This window comes from Phoca vitulina, unplaced genomic scaffold, assembly GCF_004348235.1.
Source record: "Phoca vitulina isolate PV1807 unplaced genomic scaffold, GSC_HSeal_1.0 scaffold9, whole genome shotgun sequence".
NCBI classification, from domain to species: Eukaryota; Metazoa; Chordata; class Mammalia; order Carnivora; family Phocidae; genus Phoca; species Phoca vitulina.
In genome coordinates this window covers 19,431,476-19,448,566 of record NW_022589712.1, presented here as the reverse complement: position 1 = coordinate 19,448,566, position 17,091 = coordinate 19,431,476, and the positions used below count along the sequence as shown (strand labels likewise).

Here is a 17,091-nt window from a genome sequence, read left to right as displayed (position 1 = left end):
GGTGTCTTTGGGTCTAAAATGAGTCTCTTGCAGACAGCATATCGATGGGTCTTGTTTTTTAATCCAATCTGATAGCCTGTGTCTTTTGATTGGGGCATTTAGCCCATTTACATTCAGGGTAACTACTGAAAGATAGGAATTCAGTGCCATTGTATTGCCTGTAAAGTGACTGTTACTGTATATTGTTTGTGTTCCTTTCTGGTCTATGTTGCTTTTAGGCTCTCTCTTTGCTTAGAGGACCCCTTTCAAGATTTCTTGTAGGGCTGGTTTCGTGTTTGCAAATTCCTTTAGTTTTTGTTTGTCCTGGAAGCTTTTTATCTCTCCTTCAATTTTCAATGACAGCCTAGCTGGATATAGTATTCTTGGCTGCATATTTTTCTCATTTAGTGCTCTGAATATGTCCTGCCAGTCCTTTCTGGCCTGCCAGGTCTCTGTGGATAAGTCTGTTGCCAATCTAATGTTTCTACCATTGTAGGTTACATATCTCTTCTCCCGAGCTGCTTTCAGGATTTTCTCTTTGTCTCTGAGACTCGTAAGTTTTACTATTAGATGTCGGGGTGTTGACCTATTTTTATTGATTTTGAGAGGGGTTCTCTGTGCTTCCTGGATTTTGATGCCTGTTTCCTTCCCCAAATTAGGGAAGTTCTCTGCTATAATTTGCTCCATTATACCTTCTGCCCCTCTCTCTCTTTCTTCTTCTTCTGGGATCCCAATTATTCTAATGTTGTTTCGTCTTATGGTATCGTTTATCTCTCGAATTCTGCCCTCGTGATCCAGTAGTTGTTTATCTCTCTTTTTCTCAGCTTCTTTATTTTCCATCATTTGGTCTTCTATCTCACTGATTCTTTCTTCTGCCTCATTTATCCTAGCAGTTAGCGCCCCCATATTTGATTGCACCTCATTAATAGCCTTTTTGATTTCTACTTGGTTCGATTTTAGTTCTTTTACTTCTCCAGAAAGGGTTTCTCTAATTGATGTTTTCATTGTTGTCATCATTTTTGTGATTTCAGGTGGGCATATTGAATGTCAGGGACATATTACTTCAGCAAGCTTAATAGCAAACATTATCTCTGTCTATTTTTTTTTAAAATAAATGGATTATTGCAGTAGTAATGAAGTTACACCAAGGTGTTTCAAGTTTTTATCTCTGGGCGAGGATTTCAAATTATTCTGGGTAGATCATGTACTTTGAAATGGCTTATTGAATGGCCCAAACTTGGAGGGAATACACATACTGATTAATTTTATTTTTCTCTTTTACCTTCAACTGTGCTATGGAAGACTTTTTTCCCACCTTCTACATTCAGATCAGATTCCTTGATTTCAGGAATTGAAAAGCTATTCCAGTGTATTCTTGTTTCAAACCTCAAATTCACATCTCTCCTTTCTAGCACGTGCCAGGCCTCGGTCTGGAATACATGGAATGGGAAGGGGCGTGGTCTGCTCCTGCAATATCTCTGGCTCCTCCCTTTTGTTTCCCCTCCTCTGTCTGCTTTAATGGGAAAAAAGATAGGAAATATAGCCAAAGTTTTTGACTTGCCTGCAGCTGATGTGGTCCTCTTCTGATTAACAATGGATAGTTGTCACCAGGGTCTTGGGGTAGGCAGCCCAATGCTGATACATAGAGGATATTTGTGAGTTCTTAGGGACCCTCTAGAGGGGACTTCATCACTGAGAGTTCCTTCATATTGAGATTCCCCCCAATTCAACCAACCTCATCCATCCACCCACAGCCCACCTGCTGATGGTTCACCTTTAGCATCTTGTTCCTGAAATTCTTTTCTGTGATTGGCAGCCGTCTTAGGTGGAGTGATAACAAGATGGTTTTATCCCACTATCTTCTGAAGGGCTGCTTAACTCATGGGAAACCCACTTATCCTCACTCCAACAAATGATGGTAAAAGGCCAACTGCCCATGGCTGTCCCATTAAACTTGCCATGACCAGTCAATGCTCTTCTTCCCTTATCAGATCATCCTATGTGCTGTATAAGGAGACCTCTAGCCAAGGAATGAGATGACATTCTCCCCAAGTGGCAGATTCCTCCAATCTCTCACCACTCCCCCTCTCTCCACCATCAGATACATTTCATCCTGTGAGGGCCAAGAGATAAATGTGACTTTATAGGAAGTGACAACAATGCATTCGTGATAACATAAGATGAAGGAAAATTAGCAATGCAATTGAAATTCACAACATAAGACATAAATCCACGAACATACTTTAAGGGGATGATGGGCGGGAAGATTCAGCCTGCATTGGTGTGAGTGGAGGTGGAACCCACTGCCACCAGAAGGAAAGGGGGTGTCCAGAGTGGAGGGAAAGAGCTGATTTTGGACAGACAGACACACAGCAGAAAAAAACATCTGCCACTTGGAAGGAGATGGTCCCATAAGGTAAAAGAAAGAATGCACTCCACTGATGTGGCTTTCAGAAATGAGCCTGGCAGTAAGAAATAGCCAGCCAGTGCAGGGGAGACACGTGGGGGAGGAGGTGACATGGAGAAAGGCTCAGGAGCCAGGCTAGGCCCTGGCCCAGGCCCAGGCACCACCTGAGTGGTGTGATCACTCTATCTGTACACGTGTATAACCACTCACTCACTGGGTGTCTTTTTCTTTTCAATCTTCAGGAAGAGGCAGCCAGAATTCTCGCCCACCAGCCAATGTCCGTCGGCACATGTGCAGCTTTGAAAACCCCCACACTGCAGTGAATGTGTAAGAAAAGCTGCATGGACAATGTAGTGGTCTGCCCCTTGCTTTCTCTCTCCTGGGTTTTTCCACTTTCTAACATGGAAGCAGATGTGCATGCCATCAAGAATGAGGAACCATTTACGTGCCATGGTTTGCACGACTGCCTTAATTTGATTGTCCATCGTTCTTAAAAGGGCACTGTCAAGTTGTTAGTCTTTTTGCTTTTTTAAGTTTCAACGCAAGACACAACACTTTTTCCAATTCTAGAGATTCACTTTTGTTTGTGACTCCTACTCACAAGCTCAAAAGTGAATTTTCCCCCTTCATAAATTTGTCAGCTTTTCCTTGGCAAACAGAGCTCTTTCTTTTTTTTCTTTCTTTTCTTTTCTTTTTTTTTTGCCTTTTTGCTGTTGCACAAATGTTTGAAATGATGCTGTCTGCATTAAAGTAAAAGCTATAACTCGAACTTACGGAGAGTTCCGTAATGTCAGCTCGAGGGGGTGGGCACTGACGCGAGCCTCTGCTGGGTGCCTCCCACAGCCTGGGGAGCACAAAACAAAAGTTTTGTGAGTCCTATGAAAAGAGAGTATTACAAAAAGGAAATGTAGTTATTTGCCCCCAGAATTCTGAGTGTTTTTATCAGATTTTCGCCATCTGATAAAAATGGTGCATGTTTGGTCCAATTTTCGACCTTTAGATCTTGACAGTGTCTCTTTAAGTTAACAAAGGAACATAGACCATGTTCAATTCATTGTGCACGGAGTCTGTGGTCATTTTTCAGCTGTTCCTTTACAGCCCATCAAACTCCTGGGAGAGTCAAAGGTACACATTCCTGCAGCAGGAGGGAGTCCACTGATAAGGTGTCTGTGGCTTGAATAGCTCTTCAGATGAGAAGAGCGCAATTTGTTCAAATGTTTGCTACTGAACCTGGCTATGGAGGCCAGTGTATGAGGCCACAGCATCTCTTTTCTTCACTCAGTGGAGTGCATTGGGAAGTCTGTGTTCTGATATTCCCTCAAAAAGCCCAAATAGAAAGAGTGTGGTCTCATTCAAATCATACTGATTCTTTAAGGGAAAAATATGGTAGCCATGCCAGTGTGTTTCAGGTGGTGGTCAGGAGGCCCCTGCTCATTGAGATCAAAGCCATTCAAGTCTGCTTGGATGCACTGTCTGTAATTTTCCCAAGTCAAAAGACATTGAGCATTTCTTGCAGCCTGGGCTGAGTCTGACCAAGGGCACAGCAAGGAGATCCTGATTATGACAGCTCCTGGCTGCCTGTCAAAAGGGATTGATGGGAATAGTAGATGTGCTTGTCTTGCTGTGACAGCAGGGCCAGAAAGAGAGGAGAGTCACCTAACATTTCATGACTTAAAGGTGAGTGCCTAAAAAAGCAAAAGCAAAGGCTGAAAGTGGGTACATTCTTGGTAGGTGATAAAAAAAAAAAAAAAAAAAAGCCACAATCAGCAAAGCTGATAGGTTGGTTGTTAAGAATTCTCGGAATAGGATCTGTTCAAGCTTTCTTTCGGGAGACTATAAAGGATCGGGAAAAGATTGAGAAGAGATTCGCAATTTTTAGCATTGGCTGTTCCTCAACAAACAACAACAAAAAAGATACGTTGTCTCTGTGACCTGCAGTTCCCACAGCTTTTCTGAACAATCCAGGCAAAGGGACTAGTAATGGAGATAAAGCTGCCTACTGGACCATTGTGGTCTGCCTAGATCTATCCTGTTTCTGAGGAATAATCCCAGCAGAGCAATGCAATTGCCCTATGTTTCCAGAGCAAACCGTGAGGACTCCAGGTTAGAGCTGAGGAACATCAAATGACTTGCTATTAAAATTACAGGTGTGGTAGCATGGGGCATAGAAATACAATAATGCTTGACTTGAAGTTCCTTCAAAGGGAATGGAATCTAGACTCATCTGTACTTCTTGGAGGAATATAATTACAGCTGGTATACCTCTGCTAAAACAATACTCCTGTACCAACATGATGTCTTCAGTAAACTTTGGCATGGGAATTTCTTTCCTCAGCCAGGAATCATGATTAGGTTGAACCAATGGCCATTTAAAATGTACTTAGAAAAAATTTAATAAACATCAGAATTCTACTCATTAGTTTGAAACAGATTTGTCCGTTTTCTCAAGACAGTAGACCCTATACCCAGACAAAGTTTATGGAGCCTCCCATACTTTGGTGAGCTCATTTTGTTTGTGGATGTCTTTTTCTTAATTGATTCATTGAAGAGAGCACAAAGCTTAATAAAGGCAAACTGATTTCCCTTGTGCTGCTGTGTATCCTGTATTGTGTATCCTGTATCATATAACTTTAACATATAGAATGTGATTCATCTAAAGATTTAAAAGGAGGACTGTATATTTAGACTTTGAGGTATTATAAATTTTGGCAAGCCAAGTGGTTCTCTGACTAGCTTATGATGTTAGGATTAGAGGAGAGGGATAAATCCACAATGCTATTTAAGACTGATATCTGCAGAAACTACGAAGTTCCCATGTAGTCAAAAAGCATTTGTCTCCAATAACACATCCAGAGATTTTCTACCTTACTAGTGGTGAATCCAAAAGGTGAGAAATTTTAATTATGTTCACATAGGCTTCCAGAGATTATATACTGAATATGCAGATTTTTCTGGAAAGCCTTCAAAAGTGTAACTGGCATCAGTGGAAGTCCTTTGTACTGAAGACTAACTTGGCATTGCCTGGGAAAACAAGAGTCTGACTCATAAGGCTTCAAATAGTTCCGATGCCTGCGATTCTACAAGAATCACTACTCACACTTCCTTCTGGTACCAGCTGCGTGAAGCAGGAAGAGGCGAGGCATTTGGACAACACATGTCTGGCATCCCTTTCCGAGTATCTCAGCTGGGGCAGCACCAGCCTTTTTGGAAAGGCCTCGTGTCCCCACCACGGCTGCACGGCCCCAGCAAAACTGCCCATAAGCCTGTAGCTTTGGTTTCTTTTCTGGACTTGGTAAGCCATTCTCTCCATGCCATGACTCAATGGTATTTCCTGTTTCCACTTTCATTTTCAGAGAAAACACATGCTAACCTCTTCAGGTTCCAGGGACTGAGTCTCCCCTCTTTCTGCTAAGGTCTTGCCTTGTCTGTGGGCTCTCTGGATGCCATCCTTATGTCTGTCGTGAAGCTATTAAGCCTCGTGGCAAAGACTTGAATTGGACATAAGGGAGACAGGTGTTGTGTAAGCTTCCCCCTCAGGCAGCTTGTGCAGGATGCTTCCCTCCTGATCTCAAACACCCACCCACTGTTATTCCCATTTTAGACCTCTCTGGAGCAGAGAGCAATGTACCCTGCAGATGTAACTAGTACTTACTGAAGCAAATAGAACAGACAAGATCACTCCGAGTGCCAAAGATATACTAATCTGTTTGCACCACCCACTTCTAACCATTCTCTAAAGTGCTGTAAATATTGGGTTTTCTGTTTGGGGGGGATTGTTAGACTAATCTAATGAGAGAAAAACCAAAGCAAGATTCCAAACCTGTCATGGCTGGCTCGGCAGTCCCAGGCCTGCTTGGCTCTGCACACTCCCAGTGTAGATCACTCTCTACATCCTGGTTCCTCTCAAGCCTAGCAGCCATTTCCTCCAATAACTTCTGTATCAATAAATATATTTAGCCACCTGAGGTATTCACGCCAAGTGCTACTGCATTTGATCTTCAAATATGAGATTGTTTTAGGCCTGATGTCTGCCTTCTGAAGTGAGAGCAGGAAGGGTGGGGTGTTTTGCGACAAGTACGTGGTGTTTCTAGATCAGGTTGCTTTTCCTAAGACTTCTATTTAGGAAACCAAGTAAAATTAAATAATAAAAGGAAGAAGTTCGTGGCTGAAACGGAAGGTATTAAAGTTATCTGGGATTAAATAGAAGACTTATTTCATAGTAATATTGCATTTTGATAATGCATTTACTCCTTTTTGGCTGCCCCATATTTTATACATTTTTCTCTTCTTAATATCATAGCAGTGGGCTCCCAACCTTTTCAAATAGGGAAATCCCTTTTCACACCAAAATGCTTATTAAACCTTCACTCGAATCAATGATAATAATTGTACATTTTTTTTAGCAGCCACCTGAACATAAAACACAAAAAAGCTTCTCGAATTTAGCTACACTTGTATCTCGCAGCACATTTTATCATGATAGCACTTACATGCATTTGAAAATAGCAGTGTACAATCTATCAAGACGTAATATTGATCCAGTCTAAAAAACAAAGCTTATCGCATGTGTAGATTCATGGACCATTCAAGCTGTATACGGACCACATGTCAGAAACACCTAATTCAGAAGGACTGAAGTTTATACACTGTCCCGAAGTTTCTATGAGATGATACATTTCCTTCACTATCTCTGGTTTTTAGGAAGCAATTTATTTTGTCCTTGGAAAAAAAAGTTAATCTAATTTTCTTAATCTGATAAATGTCCTGGGACATTCGGAACTATTTCCTAATTGAACAGTTCTTTACAAGAAATCTAGAGCAAGACTCTGAGGGGAAGGGCTGCTAATTTTGACAGCCAGGGTGAAAATCTCCCATTACAAGAGTAAAAATGGTATTGGATTAAAACAGAACTAAGATGTGATTTTATCTGTATGCAAGATGATTAATAGTACCATTAAAATAGGGAGGCGCATAATTTAAATAGAGGCCTACGTAGGGCCCTGGGAAGTGAGGAGAACAGCCCATGTGAGTGAGTGAGTGATGTTAAGTCCCAAGAATACAAGGATGCCTTTTTGCCAGTATCTATGGAGACTGGAGCAATGGTTTGTTGGGGTATGTAAGCCTGGTGGTTAAGTAAGGTGTAGACTAGCTCTCAAGGGACTTGTTTCTTAAACACCCACACATACACACACATATGCACGCACGTGCGCGCGCACACACACACACACACACACACACACACAGCTAAATAAAGACACAAAGCATCCTTTTAGTTTAATGATTTCTTAAAAAAATAAGCATTGAGAGGCAGGCATTGGAAGAAGGAATAGATGTTTCCATTGCAATTGAAAGTGATGCAAACCAGGGGCTCCTGGGTGGCTCAGTCCGTTAAGCATCTGATTCTTGATTTCCGCTTAGGTCATGATCTCAGGGTCCTGGGATTGAGCCCTGCATTGGGCTCCCTGCTCAGGGTGGAGTCCATGCCCAGGGAGGAGTCTGCTTGTCTCTCTCCCTCCCCCTCTGCCCCTCTCCTCACTCATACTCTCTTTCTCTCTCTCAAATAAATAAATAAAATCTCTTTTTTAAAAAATGGTGCAAATCATTGAGGTTGGATGGTACACTAGAGCATATTTAAGAGGCAAGGCAAGAGGCAAATCCGTGGTTTTATACTTTCTGAAAGAGTAGTAATGAACGTATAAAGAGAGAGACGGTCTGAGTAGAGTAAGGATTGGAGGAAATTGAGAAAGAAGGAGGTGGGAGGTGAGCTCACCTAAAGTTTCAAACTCAGAAGAGGAACTGTGGCTTGTGGTCTTGGTTACTGACTGGTTGATTGTCTGTTCATGCTGGGAACACCAGCCGTCTGTTCTATAGTTGACTCAACTCGGAAGAAAGGTATTCTAACAATAGTGTGGAAGCTGAAAAGCCAGTAATTTTGCATTTACAAGTACTTCTACATTCTCAGCAAATATATTAAGCATATATTTCAGAGAAATATTAATTTTCACAAAGTATTTTGGAGATGAGATTTTTCTTAGACAATTAAAAATATAACATAAATGGGGTGCCTGGGTGGCTCAGTTGGTTGAGCATCCAAGTCTTGGTTTCCGCTCAGGTGGTGATCTCAGGGTTGTGAGATCAAGCGCCCCCAACCCCATTGTTGGGCTCCACGCTCAGCAGGGAGTCTGCTCAAGATTGTCTCTCCCTCTCCTTCTGCCCCTCCACCTGCCTGCAGCTCTCTCTCAAATAAGTATACATATAGCATATAAATTATAAGAAAGAGGAACTGCCTTTTCCCAAATAATGAGTTCAAAATTTTAACTATTATATCTATTTTAGGACTTTTATATCCAGAATTTCTATAATAGGTATCAGAATTTCTGCAAAACTCTGTATTTATTTCGCTCACTTCATTTTTCAAAATTATAATATGTAAAATGTCAAAATATTATCGTCATCATAAATGCAACACACATGAGTTTTGAAGTATTCATTCTTGCATTTTCAAAATGATTAAATAAACCATTATATTAACTATTGATCACTTCCTACATTTTTCAAAACCAAAGACCATGACACAGAATAGTCTATTTCACATATCCACCTAAGAAAAAAAATGTTCCTTATCCCTATTCCTTTTACTTTCAAAAACGTGTTAACATTGTGCTACCTTCTCTGTTGTTTTCATGGATACAGTGAAAAAGCAAACTCAAAAAAACAACAAAAAAAAGAACAACACACACACACAAGAAAAAATATTTCCTGATATAAGTATTAACACTGCTGTTATTAATAGTGTGCTATGGTAAGTTACCACCATCTGCTAAAAGTTATACAGAAAAAAAGCTAAAAGTCCAAAAGTAAGACCAGAGTTATTACAACATGCAGAATAGAATTTGAATGATATACACAATACCTCTCTTTTCTTCCTCCTTCTCCTCCTCCACCTTCTCCCACTTCTCCTTCTTCTCCTTCTTCTTCTTCCTCCTCCTCCTCCTTCTTCTATTTGATTGGTTTTTTGATGGTCCCATGAAAATGAAAGTTGATAAAGCAGGAGGGCTGCTGGTACCCTAACATTTTTCTTCTCCAAAGCTCAATGAGGAAAAGGCCAGGGAGGGACCTTTGTCTCCATAACTTCTGCTTTCTCTGAATCTTAATTTTGTCTCATTTTCATCACAGACTATGTTGAAGGACTAAACCAGGGTCTGAGCATCTGTATTTTGCTGGGCTTCTTGGTTCTATCTCTTTTCAAACACACCTAGTTAAAAGTCCCCAGCGGGGAAATCCCAAACTAGCTGCTATGAATCAGGGCCTTTATGTGAATTGTGATTCATTGTATGTGTCGGGAACAATGCGTTGGAATAAAAAGAAAAGCCAAAGTTATGACACACATAAGTGGAACATGGGTCTGGGTTTTCTGTCATCCGCTTTCTTCTCTTCTGGACAGGTGCCATGTTTCTGACCTTGCTGCTCTGGTACCAGGAAGGTACCTGTCAGAAAGGGCGACTCAGGGGATATATTTTATAACCTCACAGGACAATGAGAGTAGCTTAATATGTGGGTTTTATTTTGTTCCAGGGACTTAAGAAGAAAGGGAGGCAAGAGCTCCGGGCATTACGTTCAGTTGTCCATGTGTAACTACAGTGTTATTTCTTATTTGTTTCCTCCATCAGTTGTGGAATCTTTCAAAGGCTTGCATTGAGTGGCGATGTTGTGGTTACCTTAAGGGTATGTGTGTGTACCTGAGGGTGTAATAACTTTGTGAAATCTCAGACCGAAATGAAAATAGCTGCTTCTGCAGCAGCCTGGCGTTTCTCCCCCTGGGACTTTCTCCGGGTCAAAGTGTTCTGCCTTGTCTTGGGGTTGATGGAATCACTGACCAGCTACAGAGGCAAGCTGTGGTCACTGCAGCTTTTGGCCTTTGACCTGTGATAAGGGGAGGTTAAGGGTATGGAGGCCGGGCATACTGGGGGGTGGGGGGGTGGGGGGGAATCAAATTGCATTGAGCTGGGATTGCATATAATTTATATATATTTTCTCCTGTGTGCACGATATATCTGCAAATAAATCCATCTCTATTTTATTCATAGTTCTAATGGCAAGTCTGTGTCATGGTCTGAACCAGGTGGAAGACAGGTGCCCAAGGGACAGCACATGTGGCACCGCCTCTCTGTGCACGTGAAGACCAGTGAGACGGCCTGCAACCAAACAGCCGTCATCAAGCCCCTCACTAAAAGTTACCAGGGCTCCGGCAAGAGCCTGACCTTTTCAGATACCAGCACCAAGACCCTTTACAACGTGGATGAGGAGGATGCCCAGCCGGTTGGCTTCAGCCCTCCCAGCAGTCCTTCTATGGTGGTGCACCGACGCGTGCCACCCGCGGTGAGCACCCCGCCTCTGCCGCCCCACTTGACCACAGAGGAGACCCCCCTCTTCCTGGCAGAACCGGCCATCCCCAAGGGCTTGCCCCCTCCCCTCCAGCAGCCACCGCAACCGCAGAAATCCCTGATGGACCAGCTACAGGGAGTGGTCAACAATTTCAGCACCGGGATCCCAGATTTCAATGCGGTGCTCGCAGTCCCCGGGGGCCCGGGGAACGGGGTGCGCTCGCTGTTCCCGCCCCCGGCGCCCCCGCAGCACCTGCAAATGCTCCCGCTGCAGCTGAGCACCTTCGGGGAGGAGCCCGCCTCCCCGCCAGCAGAAGACGAGGACGAGGACGACAGCGAGAGGTTCAAGCTCCTCCAAGAGTACTTGTATGAGCGGGAAGGGAACACGGAGGAAGATGAACTGGAAGAGGAAGACGAGGACCTGCAGGCGGCCAGCAAACCGGCCCCCGAGGATTCGCCTGCTCTGACGCCTCCGTCGCCTTTCCGCGACTCGGTGGCCTCGGGCAGCTCGGTGCCCAGCTCCCCCGTGTCCGAGTCGGTGCTCTGCACCCCTCCCAACGTGACCTACGCCTCGGTCATCCTGAGGGACTATAAGCAAAGCTCTTCCACCCTGTAGGAAGGAGGTGTCCACATGCAAAAGCAAGAGAAACCAGTGAGCACCAGCACCTCCGGAGATGTGAGGACAGCTGGGAGAAGGAGATTCGGGAGAGGAGGGTGAAGTCAGAGGGAGAGGGAGACGAAGCTGCTGCCTTAGGGAAGGCCAGAGGGAACTGTGCTCTGCAATCAAAAAAGGAGCCCGGCGAGGATCCCGATTCTTGAATTATTCAAAAGCTTTCTCTGGGAAGAAAGGGAATTCTGACAAAGCACAATCCCATATAGTGTACAACTTTCACCGCATAAATAAATAAATACATACATACGTACATAAATAAATAAATCAACAGAAATAATCTCCTCTTTTGGACAATTGTGCATAGATATACGTGCCCACACACACTTGGCCAGTTTGAAAAGAGACAGCACATGTGGACCAGCCAGGTGGATCGTTAGTTGACATCATGGTATTCATGGTAGTCATAGTGAGCGTGATGGAGCCGGACAGACCGGGTGGGTGAAGGAGGGGCAGGCAGGGAACCACCCATGCATGGCAGCTCATTTTTCTCTACCCTGTCTCCTACTGGTGTTCAGGAGCCTCGGGAACTGGCCCAGACAGGGGCCTCTCTTCACCCATTGCACCCGATGCAGAGCCAGCCTTGTCACATTTGGAAAAAAGTGTATGGACACCCTGCTGCTCTGTGATTTCTCTCTACTTAGGAAAACAGGAATCAGAGCAAAAGCATCACCAAAAAGTGCTTCATCAGGAGTGCTAAGGGAGGACGGAGTAAGAAGCAAGACAGTACGTAAGCATGAGGTGGTGAACACCATCAGCACAGATAACGTCTCATAGTTGATACTCACTTATTGGTGATTTTGGAAAAAACGCTGCAACAAGAGATTGTTTTGAGAATGGCAGAAGATGTTTTGTGGATTATCTTGTGTTTGTGCCAAGGGGGGCTCTTCTCTGCCCTTCAATTAAAGAGAACAAACCATGTGGCAAAATTCTTACCTTACATTTACTGTAGCAAATATTATTACCAGTTGAACTCCTGAGATGCAGTATGTGTATTTGGTGCATTGTTTCTCCTGCGTACTACAGAAACGACAGAAACAAATCCATCCTCGAACTTAATGGTGTACTCACAGCAACTATTACTGGTTCAATGACAAATAATTCTTTCCTTCTGTCATCCAAGTCCCTGTAACTAGTACGTAAATGTGTTCCTGTGTCCTTGTATATGTGTTATAATAAAATTTGTGCAATGTAACGTCAGCGGAACTGCAACTGGAAGGTTGTCTTTCCAATAGAGTATAGATATTTTTATGTTCTAATAATGTTTTATATATTGTCACCAATATTTACAGAAGCTCTTTGAAGGTTTGAGTGCTGGGATCGAGTGGTTTTCATACGCTGCTCAGATGGTCCTTCCTCTTCTAAGAGGGAACTTATTTTTCAGATATTTTATGATGTGGAACACATTATTAATGAGGTGGCTTGAAAATTTGTCACATTAAAAATTCATAAAAAACTGTGGGTAACAATAAAGAGGTACATTTTATAAATTTTCACACATCATTATTAAAACATGACATTGAAATGACAATATTGAGATTACTTCAGGTCACTTTAGATTTTTTTTAAAAAAGATTTTCCACAGCGATTTGAGCTTTCAGTGATTGAAGCATATACTAACCTCTATGTCTGGTCATAATTTTTCAAATTATCTATTCATCACCTCTTACTTTCTTTTATTTGTTATTTCCATGTACTTTGATTCGTCTGTTTTCACTGTCATCACTTTTCTTTATATTTTTGTCATTTGCTGTGTGTAATATCCACGTACGTGTAATCCAGTTTCATTTTTATCCTCCTTTTTACACCCAATAAAAGCAATTTTTCTTGCTGTTTTGATTTCTTCTATTATTTGTGGAATGAAGCTTACCCCTTTAAATATCTGTTTATGCCTTATGTGCAGTCATATTTTAATATGCTTCCTTCATGTGGAAGCTAATTTCTCAGCCAAAAATCATCTTAGAATCTTTAAATACCCACCGCATCATTTGTTCAGAATTTAACCTCAGCTCCGATATTTGAGGCTCATGTTTCTTATGTCTTCCCATATTCCACTGCCAAGTTTAGTCAGTTCCATATCAAGAATGGACTGCCTTTCCTTTAAAAATTTATTTGTAACACCTTTGGTAGAAAGACCTCATGACTGAAACAAGAATTTCAGTTCCATGTTTTCATGGTAATGAAGCAGAATGAGGAGAGTGGATGGTTCCAGTGCTTAATAGGTGGTCTGCTTATTGGCAAACAAGCAAGTAAAAGCCTACTATCTATTATTCGTGGAACATGTTTTTTTATCTTAATGCCACTAACATATGTCCTTGATATCACAGGACTTGTGCATTCAGATTTTTTTTTTAAGTAAGAAAAGATCAGGAAAACTGCTCTACTATTCAAATAATATGTCAGTTTGTTCTGAGGTTTTAGTCTGAGACATTTGGTGACCACATTCAACACCAATTACATTATTTCTCTGAATGCCTAATGTCATGATTAAAAGTTTTCTTGAATACAATACAGTATTAGCTCTTATAGCATAATTGTTCAAAATTGGAAATGTATACATACATACCCTGTACCAAAAGGGCAGATATCTTCACCTTAATGTATGTGCTTATACAAGTTGTTTAGCTTCTTGTAAAAGTGTTTTCCTTTGGCTCGTTACTGCCTTTTGTCAGATAATCTTGATAATGCTGTATAATAAATATTTTCTATTTATTAAATGTGTGTATTCCTTCTCTATGTTTTGTTGGAGTTACAATAAGAGAAATAGACTGGTACAAAAAACAGTTATCGTGGTTTGATTTTGCTCACAACATGTCTTCTAGATCAAAGTTGGAGAACATCACACAAAATCTATAGGCCAGGTAGGTAACAAAGTGGAGTACATTTTGATTCTGAGAAAGGTGGTACCTGAAACTAGAAATTTAAAATTAAATCCAGAATTTCAATATTCAGTGCTATGGCAGACATTGTCTTTCATCTTTTTGATAGAATGTATGAGGCTTGACAAACTCCTGGATCTCCAGCGGAGCCCTGGAGATGGAGGCATCTGAAGGCTGCCATCTTTGTTTTATTTGTGCCCCACAAGACTCACACCCTAGAGGAACCTGGTTTCTTACTTTGTTGACATCCTCCTTCTATTCCCTTACATTTCAATGGAGACTTCACTGCTCTTCAAAACAAAGAAGCCCATTATCCATCTTTTGCCATAAGATACCTACAAAGTAAAGCATCTACCCAGTGTCATTCAAGGGGAGAACAATGCTCATACGAGGACCACATCCACGAGATTGTGATGTATTTAGATGGTAGGAGCAAACTGTATACAGGAAGACTGATGTTGAAGAAATTTCCAGAATCAGGGGCTGAGACACCAGGGGGTTTCTTCACTGTGTCCAGAAAATAGAATGAGAAATCATGAAATGGCAGCTTGATGTCTGAGAGAGAAAAGTTGTAGGAGAGAGAATGAGAAACAAAGAAAAGAAGAAGAAAAATGGAAATGTTTCAGATGTGTAGTCCAAAAATACCCTCAGATTGCCCAGTAGGTCATAAGGACCTCCACTTGGAGAGTCCAGAAGCTTCACCATAAGGAAGACATTTGAAGCAGCTGGGTCTGGGATCCAGATACCACAAATGTTGTGTGAGTAACTGCCCCAGTAATTTCTGTTTTTTTTTTTTTTTTTAAAGATTTTATTTATTTATTTGAGAGAGAGAGAATGAGAGAGAACACATGAGAGGGGGGAGGGTCAGAGGGAGAAGCAGACTCCCTGCCGAGCAGGGAGCCCGATGCGGGACTCGATCCAGGGACTCCAGGATCATGACCTGAGCCGAAGGCAGTCGCTTAACCAACTGAGCCACCCAGGCGCCCTGCCCCAGTAATTTCTATAGAGACTTTCCTGAAAGGGAATCAAAGAGAAGGGAAGCAACATGTTCATTGGCTTACTCTGCGCCAGACATCTTGCTAGGTTCTTTACATTCATTCTCATTTAATCTTTCAGGTACTACTGCTCCATGGATATTTTGGAGTATTGAAATAACTTACCCAGAGTCTCTGAGCTAACATGTGGCCCATAAGCGATTTGAGCTCCATCCTAAGTTGGCCCAGAGCCTGTGAATTCATGTTCCTCTGCAGAGCTCAGGAGAGTATCCCCTTTTTGTATCCCCATAGCATTTTATTCACATCCTAACTACATTATAGTTTGCCTGTCTCTTTCCCTTAATAGATTCTAAGTTCCTTTTTGTTTGTGATCCATTTTTTTTTTTCTAATCTGTGAGACTTCAGGGCAAAGCAGATAATCAGTAAATGTCGAAAAAAGGAAATAAGTGTTGTAACACCATGTAGTTTTCCCAGCTTAATTCTTTGAAGATTTATTCCAAGAGCCTTATGGGGTCCAGAGCTCTATATTTCCACCTACTGATCCTAACTCTGCCAACTGGAACAACACATGTTTTCATCATGAAAAACAAGCTCTCCTTTTGGCATCAGAAAGAGCTGTCCCACTGAGCAGCAGGTCTGACTTTCTTGCAGAAGAGCATGGCAATACTCAGTGTCCCTTGAGCCCAGCCAGAGGTCTGGCAAAGCAATAATAGGTGTGGGAAACAGTGTCCTCTTCAGGAGAACTGCCAGTAACACATAGACTACTAAAGTGGGACCCCCATTAAAGTGAAGGCAAATAACTCATCCACAGGGAAAGCATGGCCTGGAGGTTCCTTCCTTACAGAGGTACATATCCTTAGACAAGGTAAAAGGTGAAACTAGTCACCAAGGCTTGTTGGGGACATGGAAGAAAGGGAGAGCCTAGTTTAGGGATTTGAAGTAATGACACCATTAAACCAGAAACTGGCTTGATTTTCTCATGGTACCTTGAGAAGCAAGGCTTATAAATTAATAAGAGAAAAAGAAGAAGAAAAGAAGAAGAAGAAAGAAGAAGAAGAAGGAGGAGGAGGAGGAGGAGGAGGAAGGGAGGAAGAGGAGGGGAGGAGGAGGAGGAGAGGAACAAGGAGAAGGAGAGGAAGAAGAAGGAGGAGAGGAAGAAGAAGGGAAGGAGGAGGAGGAGGAAAAGGAACTTAAGAATGAGGACAACAAAAACTGAAAAGGAAAATAATTATAGAATTATGGAGTTGGAAGTAAATTTAGAAGTCATTTAAAATAAGCTATCACCTCGGGTGCCTGGGTGGCTCAGTTGGCTAAGTCTCTAATTCTTGGTTTTGGCTCAGGTCATGATCTCAGGGTTGTGAGAATGAGCCCTGAGTTGGCTCCATGCTCAGCGTGGAGTCTGCTGGAGGGAGATTCTCTCCCTCCCCCTCTGCCCCTCCCCCCACTCACATGCTCACTCTTGCAAATAAAATAAAAAATAAAATAAAATAAAATAAGCTATCACCCCATTTAGGACTCTATTTCTTTGTGTCCTTTTCCTCTTCCTGTGTTAGAAAGGGGTAGGTGAGGAATCACTTCTGACTGGGGTGGGGACAGGTGGAGGGGCTGGGGTATAATGCCTATTACCTGCAGTTGTACAAAAAGGGAGCAGATAGCTCCTAAGTTATTTCATTACAGTTATGTTCCCATTTTTGTTGGTGATCATTTTTATTTTATCTGGGAGAGCATCTATATTGACTGGGAGAGCAGTGTCCAAAACAACATTGTTAATCCATGA

General features: G+C 42.2%; 1 protein-coding gene across 5 annotated transcripts in view; it reads left to right on the top strand.

The window, feature by feature from the left end:
• The window catches only part of GRM1 (glutamate metabotropic receptor 1), a 395,415-nt gene extending 381,207 nt beyond the window's left edge, over nucleotides 1-14,208 (top strand). For 2 of the 5 annotated variants that reach the window (XM_032407709.1, XM_032407710.1), the window contains exon 9: nucleotides 10,474-14,208. In XM_032407709.1, coding sequence (XP_032263600.1) covers nucleotides 10,474-11,386 — 913 coding nt within the window. In that variant the 3' untranslated portion in view covers nucleotides 11,387-14,208. Of the gene's footprint in view, nucleotides 1-2,628; nucleotides 2,714-10,473 lie in introns of all 5 variants that reach the window. The other 3 variants (XM_032407712.1, XM_032407713.1, XM_032407711.1) reach the window with 3 other exon arrangements.
• The last annotated feature ends 2,883 nt before the right edge of the window (nucleotides 14,209-17,091 follow it).